The sequence below is a fragment of the Leptopilina heterotoma genome, unplaced genomic scaffold (assembly GCF_015476425.1).
Source record: "Leptopilina heterotoma isolate Lh14 unplaced genomic scaffold, ASM1547642v1 Lhet_299, whole genome shotgun sequence".
In the NCBI taxonomy this organism is placed as follows: Eukaryota; Metazoa; Arthropoda; class Insecta; order Hymenoptera; family Figitidae; genus Leptopilina; species Leptopilina heterotoma.
This window is the reverse complement of record NW_025111002.1, coordinates 393,830-412,618: the sequence shown is the minus strand read 5'-3', so window position 1 is coordinate 412,618 and position 18,789 is coordinate 393,830. Positions and strand designations below refer to the sequence as shown.

Here is an 18,789-nt window from a genome sequence, read left to right as displayed (position 1 = left end):
AATTCGAATTTTTGATGTTTATTTCTGAAAATATTTAAAAATTGAAAAAATAGAAAATTTTCATGTGAATTATTTCAAATCTCCGCATGGATTTCTGCGTAAATTTCCATGTGGAAAATCCAGACGTACTTTTTCAGTTGGGAATTTCTACTTTGAAAAAATGGATAAACCGGCGTTTATTGCTTTGCAGAATTAATGTCTAAGAGTAAAAGTTCCATTTCTAACAGCAATGAATATTTCGAGATTATGTCTACCCAAAAATTGGGATAGCCCCAAGATTTCAGTATAGGTTGTTCATATGGACATTCCAGGAATATTCAAATTTCTTATAGGATATTCTGAATATGCTGTGAGAATTGTCACTGTAAATGATAAAAATTGAAAATGTTGATCATATAATTATTAGGAGACGATAGCATTCGGATATTCAGAATATTCTATTGATGTACTGCGTGGATGGTCCTGGAAAATAAGGATATCCCGTGTCCATGTTCATCCCTGGGACAATATATATTACAAGTATTTAAAGTTATGTAGGTATGTAGGAGAATAATTTATCTTGTTAATTTTCAATCGAAACACTAAAATCCATCAGTCAAATGAGCAGAGATAATAATTGAAAAGAAATAATTGTTATTCTCCAATATTAAGGAAAAACATTTTTTGTTGGTCTATATAAACAACTATAGTAATTGAGTTGGACTAGCTGAATATTGAATAAATAATAATTATTGAAAAAACATTCTCTCTTTTTTCAAATGTTTTTTTCAACTGTATTTGAGAGAAATGAAATCAGTTGAGAATGTATTGCAGCAATTCATTTCTGGATCGGTGGATTATTAGCCCAAATAACTATTCTCGGATGTGTACATACCTGATATGTATATTTTATTACCAGCACAACCTACAGATATTGATCAAGTTAAAAAAAAAGTATATGAAAAGCCAAAGATTTTTCAATTTATTTATTATTCGTCTGAACAAGTCGGAGCATAGTGCACAATGAATTAATTTATATTTGCACATGAACTTGGGTATTTAATTAATTGAATTTTACGCAAATACATGTGCATTGTGTGGGTGTTCTTTTGAGTTTGTTTTGGAGCAAATAAAAAGAGATTGGCGAAATTTAAGAATTAGATTGCATTTGATTTTAACAATTAATTGGAAATATGCGTTTGATTTTCTTAGAAATAACATTATTTATGTAATTGTTGAAAAATGTTTAGAAAAAATGATGAGACTTTTTTCCTATAAAATTCTCTTCTTCTTCTTCTTCTTCTTCTTCTTTTTAATACAATATTTTTACAAGGTCTTTTATGTTTCTATTCATATGTTTCAATGTGATTCTCTTTGGCATCAAGTTAACATAAATATAATTACAAGAATTATATTTGAAATTGTTTGTAACCGTACACAGAGGAAAAAAAAGAAAAATTTTCATAAAAATATAAAGGAATTATTTTTCTAATGACAATTATTTTGAAATATCCATTTTTTTTAGAAATATTTGCTTTATATTAACTTTTTGTCAAGGTTGCGCGTTTAAATAGCATGAAACAAAATTTTTTAAAATACATTTTCCGTAAAAGACCTCATAAAATAATAAATATATATATTAGTCAAGTGTTTTTGTTAACACATGGCTTAGAACAATGGCAGACAACGTGGTGAAATGATTGCATCGACGTTCAGAAAATTCTCATTTTGGACTCTATAAAAACTTGATAATTACATGTATTAGCCTATTCTTCAATGATTTCGGTGTCTCATGTGTTTTGGAAATCAGATGCAAATTTTAGAAATTTTTAAATTTTGCCATTCTCTTAAAATCTATTCCACACAATAATTTTAGAGCGGAGAAAGAGAAAAATTTCGAAACAATCTGTGTGTTTGCATTTTAAACGAAATGTTAAATTAAAAGTAGAGAAATTGTTTCCAAATATTTTTTTTTTTTGTTACAATATTGACTGGTAAAGCATGATGCAAAAAAAAATGTTTAAATAAATGATTACTTTATTTAGTTAAAAGGGAAAAGTATAATTTTAGAGATTAGAATGAATAAAAAGGTCTGATTAATATTGAATTTTTAATTATTTTGATAAATAGGTTAAAAGTTTTGCAAATAATTAATTAGATTATGATTGAAATTTGATGCAGCGAATAGGAAAATCATATTTTGAAAGAAAGATTATCGAAATTTTATACTATTGCATCACGCTTACCCTTATTCTAATAATAGTTAAATCTATTTATTAAAACAATTTTCTGTTAATCGAATTAGAAATTTCTTTAAATCAAGGTCTTCTTTGTTGTTGTCTATAATACATTCGACGATGAAAATTATAATCAATATATACATTATAATTGGATAACTGATACTTTACTCTCTTGTATAGGATTGATACAACATAAAAAGTTATCCTGCATAATAATTATTTAACAATAATAATAATAATAATAATAATAATAATAATAATTAATAGTAATAATAATAATAATAATAATAATAATAATAATAATAATAATAATAATAATATATAATTAATAATAATAATAATAAAAATAATAATAATAATAATAATAATAATAATGTATTAGTATTATTAAAGCTTATTCATTGTAGATAAACTAATAATCATTCTATATAGAAATTGAATAAACAGGTATTGAGTTTTTCCTTTATTTCCCTTTCTCCGCCGCTCAATTAGTACGTATTCTACCCACGCGTATAGAAAACTCAGAAAACGCGACTTGAAATTATGTACTTTTTTTTATTTATTTTTTTTTTGATTTGGCATATGCATCACTATGCAACCCAACAAGGTTCCGTTTTACTATTCTCATTTACGCTTGAAAACAGGATATACAATACCTATTATTCGCTCATACACGTTATCATCTCGCAATGTCGTTATTAGTAAAATAATAATGATACCGAACTATATTTATACGTAATTAGTTTTTTTTTCTTTACCCCATTCAATCTCAGTCTGAGATTAGTTTGCACATTTTCAATCATTCATTCACTCATCTTTCATTCTGCCTGTTTGTTTATTATTTAGAATCGTATTTTTTTTCATTAAGAACTAAATGACCTAAAAGATAGTTTAGCAAGTTACGTAATTTTCTACAAAAATCCAAGTTCGCAGTTTTTTTTCTTTACAATAAAATACATTAATTTCGCTTTTCTTTAGTCACGCATGCAAACAAAAAAAAATATATATATATATATGTATGTATATATATTTTGTATGTATGTATATATATATATAGTTTTGTATATATATATTTTTTTGTGTGTGTGTGTGTATAATTTGTATATATACAAAAACACAAACGCGCAATTATTAAAAATTTCACTCTTTGTTAACTCACGCGCGAAAATTATAGTAAGAGGAATCAGCTCTCGCATTTCAGGAAAGAATGACCCTTATTTATTCTTTTGTGTGAGTGCGATTCCATAAGGACAAAAAAAAATGTCCATAAAATATCCGCCGTGAGTTTCAGTCTAGCGAAACTTGCCCTTAAGCATGTTACATTTGTATCTAATTTCTCATCCCTTTTTCACCAGTCAATCTTAGATTGACATTTCGATCAAATGCAAGTTACGCTGAATCCTCGTTTTAAAAAAGACACGAGGCATCGCGTACTATCCCTTATAAATATATGTATATAGAATTATTTATTTCTATGTATTTATGTATATATAATACATTTATATTCTACAGTATGTACAATCTAAGCTAGAGTCTGAGACTCTATTTATTATATCTTTTACACGGTGTTCAAAAGTAGAAACATGACCAGTCGTCAAATGTTTGTCAGAGAAATGTTTTTTTCAAGTATCTACAGTTAAAAAAATTATATAATGCAACTATTCGCGTAATAAGAAATCTTTCAACTGGCATATCATGCTACTTTTGTGAATTAAATCCCGTGGCATTGTATAGAACATAATGGTAGCAGCCCTCGTCCTATAAAATTAAAATGAAAAGTAATTAATTTATTCAAGTCGTTTTTCTAAAATTTAAGTATTTCCAGTTTTGCGCGTTTAATCTGGCAGTGATCGTTTACAGATCCCTTATAGCTCTGAATTTTTCTGGTCGCAGCTCTCGCAACAACGAAAGCAAAGAATACGCAATATAAAATAAAAGTAAAGTATACTCATTTCATATAGAGTATAATGCATACCAGTCCAATTTGTTACTACAAATTAACTAATGACTTTTAGGTTAGTTATTTGCTTTTCGCTGCTTCCCAAAATCACGATTTATACAAATATATTTTCCCCATTAAGGATTGGTGCAACATTGTGTGATGGAAGACTGTAGTCTAGTTTGAAAGAAAACAAAAAAATCCATCGCGAAAGAAAAGAAATTTTAATAAAATGCTTTCGCATATCTGAAGCACGACAAAAAATTATCACAGTCTCAACTAGCCTACAACACGACTTGAATATGCTTAAAATGTTTTGTCATTATTTTTTTGAGCTTGAAAATATTTAAAAATTTTTTTAAATTGCTTCATATTGTTGCTAAATTATAATCAAGTGAAAATAAAATCTATTATTGGTTAAATTAAGTCATCAAAAATATAAAAAGCTGAGATAACATTTAATTTCTTAGAAACGATATTAATCAGCTGTTGACAGCACTAAATCTTTATAAAAATAATTTTTCAATTTACTCTTCTCTAAAGAAAAACAACAACCGTTCTATAAACTGTAAGTAAATAATATTTTACAAGACTGTCATTAAACCAATTAGACAATTTTGCATACTTTTTGTACAATTACTGATTTCATCTCATTTTCAAAACGATATAGCGACACTTTTTTTCTTCTGTCCTTTTTTACGGACCTCGACCATGTGAAATAAAATAAAAACATGGTATATTTGCTAAAATAAAAATGTGTTTTCTTTCTCAGCCCAATTAATCAAAAAGATTGTGCAGATATTCGTCAAAAAAAAAAGGAAAAAAAATCTAGAGATACATCTCTAAAAACAAATTGCTTGCTTGCTTTAAAAAGCCGTATAAAATGAAAAAAAAAAAAAAAAAAAAAAAAAAGAAAGTGAAAATTTCGGACGAGGGCAACATCACTTTTATCACGTTGTGTCGTGCAAGTCAGCCAGTAGTGCGCGTACATTTTAGCGATTCTCAATGTCAGAATCTTGTCACTTTTCACTTGTGTTGTCACTTGTGTCACGCTGAAGCGCATGGTACGGAGCCTTACTGTCAGGGCCTGACGAGTGGCTTGCCACCATAGGGCGCGGGATATTGACCGTTCAAAATCGAGTATCCAATGTCAAGGTGCGTATGGTGAACTAATCTAGGAGGTGGTGGCGGAGGTGAAGAAGATGTTCTACTATCTTTGCCAAGATTAACTCCAGGCACTTCTACTATTGGACCAGATGGTTGCTGGCCAGGTGGCTGTTGTTGTTGTTGCTGTTGTGGTGGTGGTTGTTTGGATTGTTGACTCTGAGGTGTTCCAACTGGTGGACCACTAGGGGGTCTTGTTGGGTTTTGACCGACAACCGACGACGACGAGGGACTTGCTGAAGAACTGACCCCTTTAGGAGTCGGTGACTTTAAGGCTCGTTCTTGAAGTTCATGAATTTTGTGGGCTGAGTAATACTGGTTCGCGTGATGCTGCAAAAGATCGAGTGCCTTTCCTGTTGGTGGTCTACTCAAGTCTTCTGCGGCGCCATGATACCTATGGCAATCAAGATTAACCCTCCTAATTCAGCGATTACATAAATTGTTTTTTTATAACAATGGACCAAATACTGTTTTTTGAAATAATATAATGTTGATTTATTTATTTTTGAAATAATTAAAAGGTTTTAAATGAGTAATTATATATAGTGTTTGAAAATTAAGGTTTCTTATTGATTACTAATTTTTAATTTGGCACTTTTATTTACAACAACAACAACAAGAAACAAGTTTCAATTTGTGTTTGTTTATGAAGAAAGAAAAACTTGAATCGAGAGATAAAAATAAATTGATTTACCTTGGCAATTGGTGAAGATATGGATTGCCAGTGTATGGACCGGGAACTAGCATTGGACTCAGTCCTCGATAAACTGGATGTCCTGGATCAAAACTCAACGCACCATAATGCTGAGGTGGCATGTAACCCGGATGAATATAAGCGTACTGCGAAGTGGGCGGAGGTGGTGGACCCTGCGTTTCCATAGTCGGTTTAACGCCTTCTTGTTTAATCTTAATATCCTCATTCTTCACCATCTCCTGTTGTTGTTGTTGTTGTTGTTTATCTTGCTTTGATGTTTGATGTTTAGGACTAGGAATTGGGGCTGCTTTCGATTGATTCTGTTTTCCAGGACAGTCTTCTGTTTTTCTCCTCTGATCCCCGGGATATAAATAATATCTTCTGTCATCTTGTGCAGAACTTGTAGGTGGTGCTCTCTGTGTCCCGTGATAAACATGGTAAGGAGTCATTTGACTCTTCATCTCAATACTCTCTTTAAGTATTTGATGATTTTCATGTTGCTTATCCTTCAAATTTGTTTGTTGGGGTTCTTGTTTAATTTTACAAATTTTTTGATCATGCATCTCTGATTCTTGATGTTGTTGTTGTTGTTGTTGTTGCTGCTGCTGTTGCTGCTGCTGTTGGGATGGCTGAACAAGTGGCTGCTGATAAGGATAACCCGGAGGCATATACGCTCCATAACTTGCATAATAGTGTGACTGCTGAGCCTGTGTTATATCCTTATTACACTTTTCCTTTTCTATACTCTGCAAGCTATTAATTGAAGGCATCTGTGGTATATTGAGTGGCTTTACCACCTCTTGTTGTTGTTGTTGTTGTTGTTGTTGTTGTTTAGATGTGAGATCACTTGATTTGTTTTGATCAATTTTCTCTTGTTGTTGTTGCTGTACACTGAGATATTGTGACTGACCATAATAAGGATACATATTAAACTGAGTCGGCAGTGGACAAGTCTTTGTGTCTTTTTCTTGTAGTACTACGGCTGCTTTCAAGCTTTTGTCAATATTCTCAGGTTCGGGTGCTGCATCGTCAGAGATGTCGGAATATGCTGGAGACTGAACGTCCTCTCGTCCAGAGTCAATCGGCGGCTGATGCTGCTGCTGCAATGTTGTGTCCAAGGAATGTGGGCCGGGAGATTTACGAGATTTCTTCTTGTAACCTTGTGGTTTGGTTAAAGTTTTACTTTTATCCTGTTCAGGCATTAAGGCGGCAGTAGGTTTAACTTTAAACTGGGGTATTTTCGCATGTAAGCCCACATTGGAATAAGATGAAAGATGCGTAGCTCCCGTCGTTTGCAAATTAGTCTGATTGGACGAGAGATTTTGGAGGCCAGGATTTGTAGTTGTAAGTAGATTTGTTTGTTGATTTTGTTGTTGTGTGTGAGGTGATTGAGAGGTGAAAAGTTGATTGTTGGGTGCAAGTGGAACAACGGTGTGAGAAACAGATTGATGAACTGATGGGTGTGATTGCTGAGTCGTTGTTGTTTGATGAGGTAGTGCATTAGAAAGACATTGTTGAGATGGGACAATAGTACTTTGAATAGTGTGTTGTAACTGAGTTGTTGTCGTTGTTGTTACTGCTGCTGCTGCTGCTGCTGTTGTTGTTGATGATGTTGTTGTTGTTGTTGCTGCTGCTGTTGTTGTCGTCATCACCGTAGTTGTTGTTGTCGTCGTTGTTTGTTGAGGTTGAGGGATATTGAGGGATATTCCTGGGCTAGAGAGAGAACTTGTTTGTACTGGCCTTGGAGATTGACTCGTTCGAGGATTTGGACTTGATGGATTTGATAATTGCACAGGCAATGTTTGTACCTAGAATTAAAAGACAAATGATTAAACAATCGCTTTATATAGTATTTGACAAGCAAAGAAAAGAATAATAAATGATTTGTTATTACCAGGTGCCCAAGACAGGGTACAACACTGGCTTGTGAAGATATTTGTTCATCTTGTCCGAAACGAACTGTAGTAACAGCACCCTGCTTCAAGACGATAGCCTTATCTGCTGCTACTGGTATAGTTGTTGCTGTTGCTGAGACAGCTGCTGCTGAACCGGTAGTTGCGATTGTGGAAATTGGTGGCGTCGTCTCGCTACTACTATTCGGAGAAGGAACTCGTGGGGTTGGTGGTGTCGCGGGGGGAATTGACGTGGGACTGGCGATTCTAATAGGCGTGACGGCTTCCATTTTCTCCGATGGCGATTTAACCGGTGTTACAGGACTTGGGGTTTCAATATTACTCTCATCATTTTCTGACATGCTAGTGATACCTTCCTTGGTATCATCATCATCCGCTGAGCCATGCGCGTGGCTTTGATGATATTTCAGTCCATTAATGTGCTTATATTTTTTACTACAATTAGGTTCTGGGCATTCTAATAAAACTGGACTAGCAGGAGGTGATCCGCTTGTCGGTGTTGGTGCTGGTGGTGGTGGTGGAGCTCTTCTTTTGCTTTTATCTTCTTCTTCGGGCCCTCGAGACTTCCTTTTGGCTGCGGGATCTGCTCTAGGGGGCACAAATGAGGAAGTGGTAGTGCTGGCTGTGGTGACAGCCACTGTTGAAGCCGCCGAACTCGGACTGGCAGCTGGGGAACTTTGAGCACCTCTACGACCTTTACCACCACCATTTCTCAATTTACTATGAACTGAACTTCTTGTCTCAGTAAAATTGCTAAGGTCATTTCCAGGAGTTGTATTTGCTGCTGCTCGACCCCTTTTACCTCGACCCTTGGGTGTTCTAGCATCTAAATCACTTGTTGGAGAGTCACAAAATCGTGGCGGAGCCCAATCATGTCTTGTACAATCTAGTAATGTGCCCACATATGTTTTGCCTCTCCACGTTACATTTACAACTAGTACACCTGCAATGGAAAGAAAAATATTATTTACTTGTATTGAAATAATTATTATTGAACAAGTATAATTATCGAGCTACACAAAGGCATATAAATGTCTCAAGATTGACATTATTATTATTATTATTATTATTATTATTATTATTATTATTATTATTATTATTATTATTATTATTATTATTATTATAGAATAGAAGAAGAAAAACTATTTTAGCATTTTTTATCATGATGATGATTTATTGTGTGAATGTAAACTCTTCGTTCCGGGAAACGCGAAACCTTACAAGATTTTTTACCAATATTTTACCTAAATGTATTTTAAATATTTAGAATTCAAGGATGCTCTCTTTCTTTCCAAGGACTATTAGTTAGTCTAAATTAACGAAAAGTTAGTGTGTGCGATTGATTCAAAACAAGAGTATATATACTGATGAAATGGCATAAAGGGGTTGATTGTATGTTTGAATCAGCTGTATCCAATCAACGACTTGATTAATTGTCGCGCAAGGTTTGGAAAATTGAGCAAGTATTGATCATGTTCTACATAAAAAAAATTCGTCTTTTGACTAGGTTTTTAAATAGCAAAAATATTTTTAAAAAAACTTTGATAATAGTGATTAACTGGAATAATAATTAGATGTGCAATAAATGAAAACTACCTAAATTCTTAAAATATTAAAACTAGGGTGAGAAATACAAACAGAATTTCCAAGTTTGACCACCAATAACTTATGTTTTCTTTTAAAATCGTAATACTTTTGAATTAAAAGTGCAACCTATTAAATGATGATATACTATGATGAAAGTATAGTAAAAGTTACCAGAAAAAAGCTTTACCAGAAATGTTTTACACACACACACACACACACACACACACACACAAAAGTGCATAGTAAAAAGAAAGGCAAGACAGAAAAAAAATCGTCTAAAATTAAGAAACAAAATTTTTAATACAGCCAATGCTAAATTTACGTAATGAAATTTGGAGAATTTAAAGCAGAGATAATAGTGCTAATTTTAAGATTGATCTTAAATTATATAAGATTTTCTTTTTATTATATAACAAATTCATGTTTAAAAAAAAAATGATTTTGGAGTTGTTGAAGGCAAATATTAAAATATTTTTGTAAATAATTAAAAAAAAGTATTTTAAATTCAAACAGTCTAATGTTGTTCAAGTTGACAACATTTTTGCGCAATCAACGTTTATATTTATATTTATAATTAATTAAATTTGTAAAGTGAAAAAGTGTTTTTTTCAATTATTTATGCAACATGAAAAGAATATTTAAAAGTTTTAAGATTAATGTTCTATAGAAATAAAATCTTTTATTAACCCCCCTCAAGTTGGAACATCAAAACGCTCAGTGTCGAAAACTATAATTTGAGATTTTCAAAGGTAAAAATGTCACTATAATTTCATCTCTTTCACGCACTTACTGAGGGAGTTAAGAAATAAATTTTCCAGAGTACTTTTTTAACGTAAAATGTTTAAAAAAAATGTTTTTTTCTTTTCAGTATTGTGAAAAAGTATTTTTCGACGTTTAGCGTCGATGCCAACTTTTCAGGGGCCTTGAAATTGACTGTTTGAAGCTTTTCTTTTAAGGAATGCCACACTTATTATATATATCTATTCAAATTTTCCGGAAAAACCATAAAATTTTGAAAATGTTTTTTTCTTATGTGAATTCCTATACAATCTTTAGTTGTCAACAATTTTATGCCTCGATATTTATTCGAGTTTAATATTACCTCCTTCAGTTTCGTGCCAAACGATTCCTTCAAGAGTTACGGATGTTCCAGGTTCACAAGGTCCTAGGCACTCAGGTTCCGTAATAGTCCCCACACTTGTTCCTACGCACACGTCAGACACATCCTGTAACAAAATAAAAATAAATTAATGTACATGCGAGTTTCTTAACAGGAGATTAAACATTTTTATGGCATTTCTCCGCAAACAAGTTTTTTATAAGAAACATTAATTTTGTGAATGTAGGAAATGTATTTAGGGAATGTTTTCAGTTGACAAAATTTGTTCTTTTCTACATCTACAATGTAGTGAATGACCAAAGTAAATGTTGACAAGAAGAAAATCAATATTTTTCTACAATAGGTGTTAAATTGCGTTTCTATGTGCAGTAAATAATCTGGATAGACGAGAAGCAGAAATTTGTCAACTTTAATAGAAAGAAACATTGACATTTTTTCTGTGTATTTTCATCGCAGTGAAAAACTGATCAGATAGCTTTGCTGTCGATGGGGCCAATTGTTTTGAAATACTAATAGAGCATCAACTCAGGGTTGACTCTATACATTACCTATAAGACAAAACTTGTTGACCGAAATGCTTATTGCGCGCGATTCGACTGAAATGACAAATTGCTGGGCCAAATTTATAAACATTAATTAAAACAATTAGTCCCGCTCTTTAAGGTAGTGCAAAATATTTAATAGAGAATGTATTTTACTTAAAGATTATATTTTTATAAATTAAATTTTTAATTGAAAATATAGTTGCAATTTTTCCAACAAGTATTATATTGTTATAAAACAAAATTTTAATTCAATGATGGTGTCAAAGTTTATAAAAATTCTATAATAATATAGTTATACCTATAACGTTTAATTCAAGTCTATAGATGTAAAATTATCAAAAGCTGAAGAAAAAATGTAAAAACTTGGTGAAAATTAAACAGAAATGATTAAGCGTAAGGCTTAATTGTGTTTTAGAATCCATGTTAGCAAATTAAATCACCATAAAAGTTATTTATCAACATTTTTGTTTTTTTTTTGTAAAATACCATGTAGCATCTGAAGGTAGAGAAAAGTGAGAGGTGTGTGCTGAATTTAAGATAGTGTTAGTTTGCGTTACCCTCGAGGGCGGAGACCGCAGAGTATTGATTTCACCCCCGACCTCCGCTACCACGGTCGTATCCTACCAGCCGTTTCAACCTCTCTCGTCCGTGCTCACCGGTCAAATATTGCATACATACATACATACATACATACATATCAACACCAATCTGGTGGTCCAGCTCGAAATTTTTTCAGTGATGCGTACAAGTGTAAAAATGCAAGGTAAAAAAGTCCATTGAAAAAGAAATTGCTTTTCAGAAAAATGTAATAAATTATCAAGAGCCATTATGTATTCAATAGATTAATCATCATTGTTTAAAAAGACTTTTTATCAATATTTGCAAAATAAAGTCAAACGAAAATGATGGTAATAATTTTCAAAAGAAGAGAAAAAATTAACATTTTCTTTCTAAACGAATCAATCGCGCTGATTGTCAAGTATGCAACTGACAACGCTCTGATAATAACCAAGTTTAACTTTTTTCTTCTTATTTCTGGAGACGGACGATTCTCATAAACTTGCTGCACATAACATATTTAAAATTTTTCGAAAATCTTGCAACATTTTTTTTGAAATCATACGAACATTGATTAAATGCTTATAGTTGATATTATTATTATTGAAATATATGTTCAAGTACATATAGGAGAATGGAAAATACACGGAAAAAATAAGTTCAGCAGATTTTACGAAACTAATTTCGCACTAGCGGATATTTAAGATTCCTAGACGAAGTTTTTCAAAAACCCAGAAACTTTCACTACTTTAAGCAGAACAATTGTCGAGAAACTGCAACCAGTGTTGTAATTTATAAAACAAGCTTGAATGTAGAAATGTTTCGTATTTTCTGGTGAACATTTTATCAGAAAATGGTAAAAATGTTTCGTGCAATCTAAAAACGCGTGGTTTGAGTTTCCACTTCGCTGTCTATCGTGAATTCTCGAACACAAAGTTTCGTAAAATTCTATACGGGGTGTACCAAAAGTCGCGTTATAAATAGATATGTTGAAGCTTGTCTCGTCGCGTCGGTATTAACTTGTCTGCTGTATATAGATATAATATGTGGAAGGAAAAAGAGAACTGCTTTACCTGCCGGTAACATTTGGATAATTGTTTTCTTTTACGTATTTCACATTTCATTGTTCCAAATTCGTAACATTTTTTATGTGCTTTTGTAATCCAAACTTTTAATTATTATTAATTTCTTTTAATTTACAGTCCAATAAATTTTATAGTTTATCATAATATTTACCGATGACAATATATATATTAATTTCTCAAGTTTTAACTGTTATTACTTCAAATTTTAGACAATTTAATATAAACATTTTTTGAGTTTGAATTTAATTTTGAAAATTTTTTGTCAATTTATTTATAATTTAAAATTAAGAATAAAATTATTTTCTAAAAATTGAAAAATTTTATAGAGATTTTATAACTAATTATAATCAAAAAATGTTATTTTAAAAACCATAAAATATTTTGTATAACTTTTAAAAAAATGATTTTTTTAAAAATTAATATTCAGTATATTGACATTTCTCACAAGCGCAGTTTTAATCTCCTCAGTTAGTATATAAAGAAACTCAATTCTTTCATCTACAAGTGCGAGTTATATTGTATGTGCGTTGCGTCAGAATTCGTTTATATGTATGCGTATTTCCGTTAAGTTAGTGTCAGAATAAAATAAGCCAATCCAAGCGAACCATTGCGTTGTAGAGTGCAGTCACATGTGTCGAACCAATCATCTATCTCCTATAGAAGACGAGAAAAAATGGTCTTGAGAGCTCATTGGTACATTAAGAAATTCTTTTTTCTGCTTTATTCGTTTTTTTCTCCGTGAATATTTTTTTCCGTGGCGCATGCGCTTCAGGCTAAACATTTTACAAAACTCTTGAATTAGAACGTCCAACCGATCATTTGTGAATTCCATAGAATTTTTTTTGAGTTTTCGAGAAACGCAGTCATCATATATTACTATTGATTCTGTTTTATCTTATACTAAACTCCTCTCCGTATCCGCTATTCCAAAATTAGTTTCGTAAAATGTACTAAATTAATTTTTTCCGTGTATATAAAAAAAAGTAATAATCATAATAAACGTTGAATCAGTATTTCTTGACAAACATTTTTTATTTTGATTGTCTAAACTTTCATCGTAATTATTCAAATAATTTTATGCGATTAAAATATGTATTTTTACTTTTTTATGTAGACAACAAATTTTAATAAAAATGGAAATTGTTATTCCTTAAAAAGTAAATATTTATATCACATTGAATGATGTGCCCTCCATGTTGAAACAAAAATTTAAAAAGGAAACGCAAGTAAAAACTATCCATCTCATTTCTGAGAAAAAAGAAAGTGTTTTCAGGGTGGTCACAAGTTTCAGTTTATCAATTTCCCTGACAATTTACTGACATAAAAATCACTTTCCCTGACAAAATTCTTTTTATATGAAAAAGTCTCCAATTTCTTAATTTCCTGCCAAAAAATTTTTTCCTGACATTTCCCTGACTTTACTGACAAAAAATTTGTTTTCCCTGACATTTCCCTGACTTTACTGACATGTGGCCACCCTGGTTTTGAAAAAAATGTTTATATTATTTTACCATTTTAGCTTTAGAAGCAAAAGATAAAAAATGGTTCGGTTTTGACCGTTCCCAAGTACAGTCCTCAAGCATCAATTTAAGTGAGGATTCACCTCACAATGACTATGGTTCTCTAAATTTGACCTTCTTTGTTTGTTTTAAAGTATCTAAATTCAAGTATTCGGAAAAAATGATTATAAACAGACTTTTTGAACTTTAATAAACTTATATCTGCAGTACCTAGAATAAATATTAATTCACATCTTTACCTCCCGACACGTGTTCATCCGTTCATCGTTTTAAATGCTCAAAATTAAATTCTTCGCACTTCCACCTAAACGAATTTAAAATTTAATTTGTCTTTTAAATTATGACATTGGGCCAACTTTTGTTTTGACTGTACGTCAGATTTTTTCTTAATCATTAGAAAAAAAAATTTTCATTTTCATTTAGATTCTACGCTTTCTACATTTCTAACTGTGCGAAATCTCACTGATTTCATGAACAAAAAGTTTTGAACGTTCAAATGAACAAAATATTTTTTGTTAAAAATAGTTTCATAGATTATTGATTACAATTCAAATTAAAAACTCAAATTTTACATTTAGAAACATTATAATTAATTTGCTTAATAGTGACGCAAAATTATAGTAATAAAAATTTAATTTGTAGAAAAAATAAATAAATTTCGTTCATTTGAACGTTCAAAACTTTAACCTCCTCTGATTTCCAGCTATTCCAGCCAATTTCACTAATCTCTCAGCGAATGTACGCCAATTGAAATCGCAGTGAAAATTTCACTGATTGGTGGCACAGAGTAAAAACCATTGATTGTCAGTGTAATTCCACTGATTCATCAAAGAAAACTGTGCGCCACTGAATTGAAATCAGTGAAATTTTCTCTGATTCAGATTTAGAGTGTGTACTTGACGCTGATTCGAGTGTAACAGGAAAAGAACGCTCTTGTTTAATAATAACAAAATGCAAATTTCTCGATTCACAAAAAGAAGACTAAAACTTGAGAAAACGTACACATGAAATGTGTCAGTAGAGAATCTCTCTAAATAAATATACCTCTAATTTCAATTAATATAGGCTGTGAATTGGTGAAATTTCGCTGATTAATTAGTGCATATTTAAAAATGAATGATATATGCTTATAGCTTGGAATTGGTGAAACTTGCCTAAATCAGATTTAGAGAGTATAAGAATTATATTTATTTCCACAGACGCCAATGTGAGTGCATCAAGTTTGTCCGAGAAAGGCATCGTGGCACACTACAGTGTTGATATTATGTTATTTGGGGGCCCCGTTCATAAATAACGTAATTTATGAATGGCTCATGATACAACTTTAACAATCATTAAGAGGGTAAAAAATTACACACCTTGAGTTCAGACTTAGAGCATGTCTTAAGTTTTTTGGCAGGTGGTGGACTAGCTGAGCTATCCATAGATTCATCCGCAAGGGTGCAAATCGAATGTGGTCCAGGTACTGAAGCTACTTTAGTTTGTTCAGGTTTTGCAGCGGATCCTGCCGCAGCCGTAGCACTAGCCGGACTCGCGGGTGGTGCACCAACAACGGTTGACGTTGTGCTAGGTCCTCCCTGGTTACTACCCGAAAAACCTCCCGTTCTCGAACTTGGCGGTGGACCTTGGGGTTGCTGCTGCTGAGGGGCAATCGCTGCAGGAGTAGGCCCTTGAGTTTGACTATTAGCACTTCCAGCAACTGCAGCAACTGCTGACGACAAAGTCGAAGGTGATAAAGAACACGACGTGGTATTGATGGCGTTGTTACTTGACGACGTAACAGATGGAGTACATGAGGAAGCTAAAGAGGAAGATGCAGATGTTACCGAACAAGTGGTATTTGTGGATGTCACTGAGGTAGTAACGCAAGAAGAGATGGAGGACGTGTGATTCTGAGGAGATCTAGTCGTACCATTCATTTCAGGTTTACTCGTGACATGATTACTCTTTTCGTGCTTGTCTCTTGTTTTATCCCTACGATGTCCACTAGAACCTCGTTTCGATCCCGGCGTGGAGTTACTATTATTACCAGTCGCCGACGTTGATCCTGGAGGGTGGTTCGACTTGATTTTGCTGGACACTGATTGAACATCAGTTGAATTTTGGGCGGAAGAAGCATTATTGGACGTTGAAGATGTCGAAGAAGATGAGGAGTTGGAATTTGAGGAAATACTTCCATCTTGTACAATACCATTCATTTCGTTGGATTTGACAATTTCGTGTTTAGCCTCGCTAGTCTTGGTCCCGGGTTTAGTACGTTTGATTTTCATTTTGAGGCCCTTATCAACAGTGGCTGAATGTTCAACAGCCATCTTGCCGGAAAGCCCGGCGTTAGTACTGTTATTGTTGTTGGAGCCACTTTCGCTACTAGTTGGGTGTTGTTTTGCTCCCATCAAAGATCGACTTGCACCATTACTATTTTCCAATGGCACTTGCACTACTGGGCAAGTACCAACGTCGACGCAGGAGGAAGAATTGAGACTGCTTGTGTTTTGGTGGCTCGTGGTATTTGCCGAGGCAGGCGTAGAAGCCATGCCGGTCCCCGAACTCAATTTCTCGTCTCTCGTCTTCTCAATGTCTGCATCCAGATCGATTATAAGATCTCCTATTCCAATATCCCATTCATTGTCGTCGTACTCAAAGTTGTTGGTCGCATTCGTGGCGGCCGGATCCAGTTCCCCGGCGTTCGCAGCCACTGTGCTTGTTTTCTGGTCCCCTCTTTGCTGCTGCTGCTGCGGCGGCGGTTGACGGTGAACCGTCTTTTCACGAGATTGATGATGATGATGATGATGGTGATGATGGTGATGATGATGATGTTGATGGTGATAATCTTTACCTCCAGTACGCTCCTGTTTTCGTTGATTATTAATACCGCCACCACCGACACACGGTGACGGTCCTTTACGGTTTACGTTAGGGAGGCGACCGCCTAGTGGCGTGGTCGCCATGCCCTTGGAAACGTTTCCCCGGCACCCGCCAGCCTGGTCAACGATCGCCCAGCCTCTTTACTCGTCAATCTCAAATTGCACCAACTAGTGCCTTGGTTAGTAGCTCTTTTACTCCAACCACCTCCCGCAAGAGCCACGTCTTCCATCGAACACATTACTTCCCGGCTACTCTATTTAATCTAGCTTGATATACAACCGTCGTGTCCTTTACCGTCTTTTGTTTTTCTTTTTTGTTTCCTACTCTTATTTTTTCCTATTATTTTCTTTTAATTCTGCTTATCGTTGTTTTGCAGATTATATATCGAAATGTGATTTTTTATTTTCTTGTTTTTCATTTTATTAGTCCTTTTCTTTATCAAAACCTTGTAGAATGTTTCAAACAAAAAAACATTTGTCTCCAACACCAAACACTCCAACGGTTAAATCTGAAAGCATAATGATAGTAATTGTTATTTCATTAGAAAACAAATTTGCTTTTGTAAATAATAATAATATCATTGGGTATCTTGACAAATTTTAAAAATCTACTTTGAGAAATTAATATAAAATACAGTCAACTCGATCTCACTAAGACAAACTCAAAGGGTGGAATGAAAACTTTGAGTTATCAAATGTTTATATAATGCTTATAGGGAATGACTGGGACCCAAAAATAACTTTGCCTTGTCGCGCTTTGCGTCTTATTGAGAGTTGACTGTACTTTGTAATTTGTTTGTGTTCTCTTATAGTGAGAATAAGCATTTGACATTTTAATCAAAAATATCGCTTTTAAATAATTTTACAGTAAAGGTGTTCTTGACTAACATAACATTTAAAATTAATTAAACCCAAAACAGGAATCGAATATTTTCAGTTGATCGAAAAACAAAAATGCACTGAAAGAAATTTACTTGTAGAAAATGATAAATCTTGTGTCATATTTTAATATACTATTCTCCAATTTAGGGAAAAGTGTCTCTTTTTTAAAATGCGGTAAAGACTTTACCAATTTTTATAATGTAGCTTTTTGGTTTTTAATATATTTATACTAAACATTCGGAATGACGCAGAAAAAATTTCGGGGTCCTTCGTGCGTTTCCGTTAATTATCGAATATTGGGAAGTTATACTAGAGAATCTGAGGGGGAATAGAAGAACTCATACATATATTACACATATAAACACTCATACACATATTGAATATACATTGACAAACACGCGCAAACCTAACTCGCTATAACTAATACTACTACGCAACTGTATACGAATATCAACGAACTTCTCTAAAAGCATACCTCTCCATTTTTTTATATGAACTATCGAAATTTACACCACTTGTGGAAAGCAATTTACCTCAAATATCTTTATAACCAAAATCTCCTGAGATATGAAAACCTATATAAATGGTATAATTTCATATGGGTCAATTACTGAGTCGCTGTAGAAATTCTTTTGTCAAGAGGTGTTCAAGTAAAATACATAAATGGAATCAAATGGAATAATACACTTTTGACAGCAG

At 32.9% G+C, this 18,789-nt stretch overlaps 1 protein-coding gene across 1 annotated transcript in view; it reads right to left on the bottom strand.

The window, feature by feature from the left end:
* Positions 1-950: 950 nt before the first annotated feature.
* LOC122504474 (zinc finger protein 608) overlaps positions 951-18,789 on the bottom strand; it is a 30,061-nt gene continuing 12,222 nt past the window's right edge. Inside the window, exons 2-6 of the mRNA XM_043615599.1 lie at positions 15,703-17,717; positions 10,619-10,742; positions 7,911-8,872; positions 6,017-7,824; positions 951-5,716 (exon numbers count right to left, since the gene is read on the bottom strand). Of these exons, the coding sequence (XP_043471534.1) occupies positions 5,239-5,716; positions 6,017-7,824; positions 7,911-8,872; positions 10,619-10,742; positions 15,703-17,292 (4,962 nt within the window). The 5' untranslated portion in view covers positions 17,293-17,717 and the 3' untranslated portion in view covers positions 951-5,238. The remainder of the gene's footprint in view (positions 5,717-6,016; positions 7,825-7,910; positions 8,873-10,618; positions 10,743-15,702; positions 17,718-18,789) is intronic.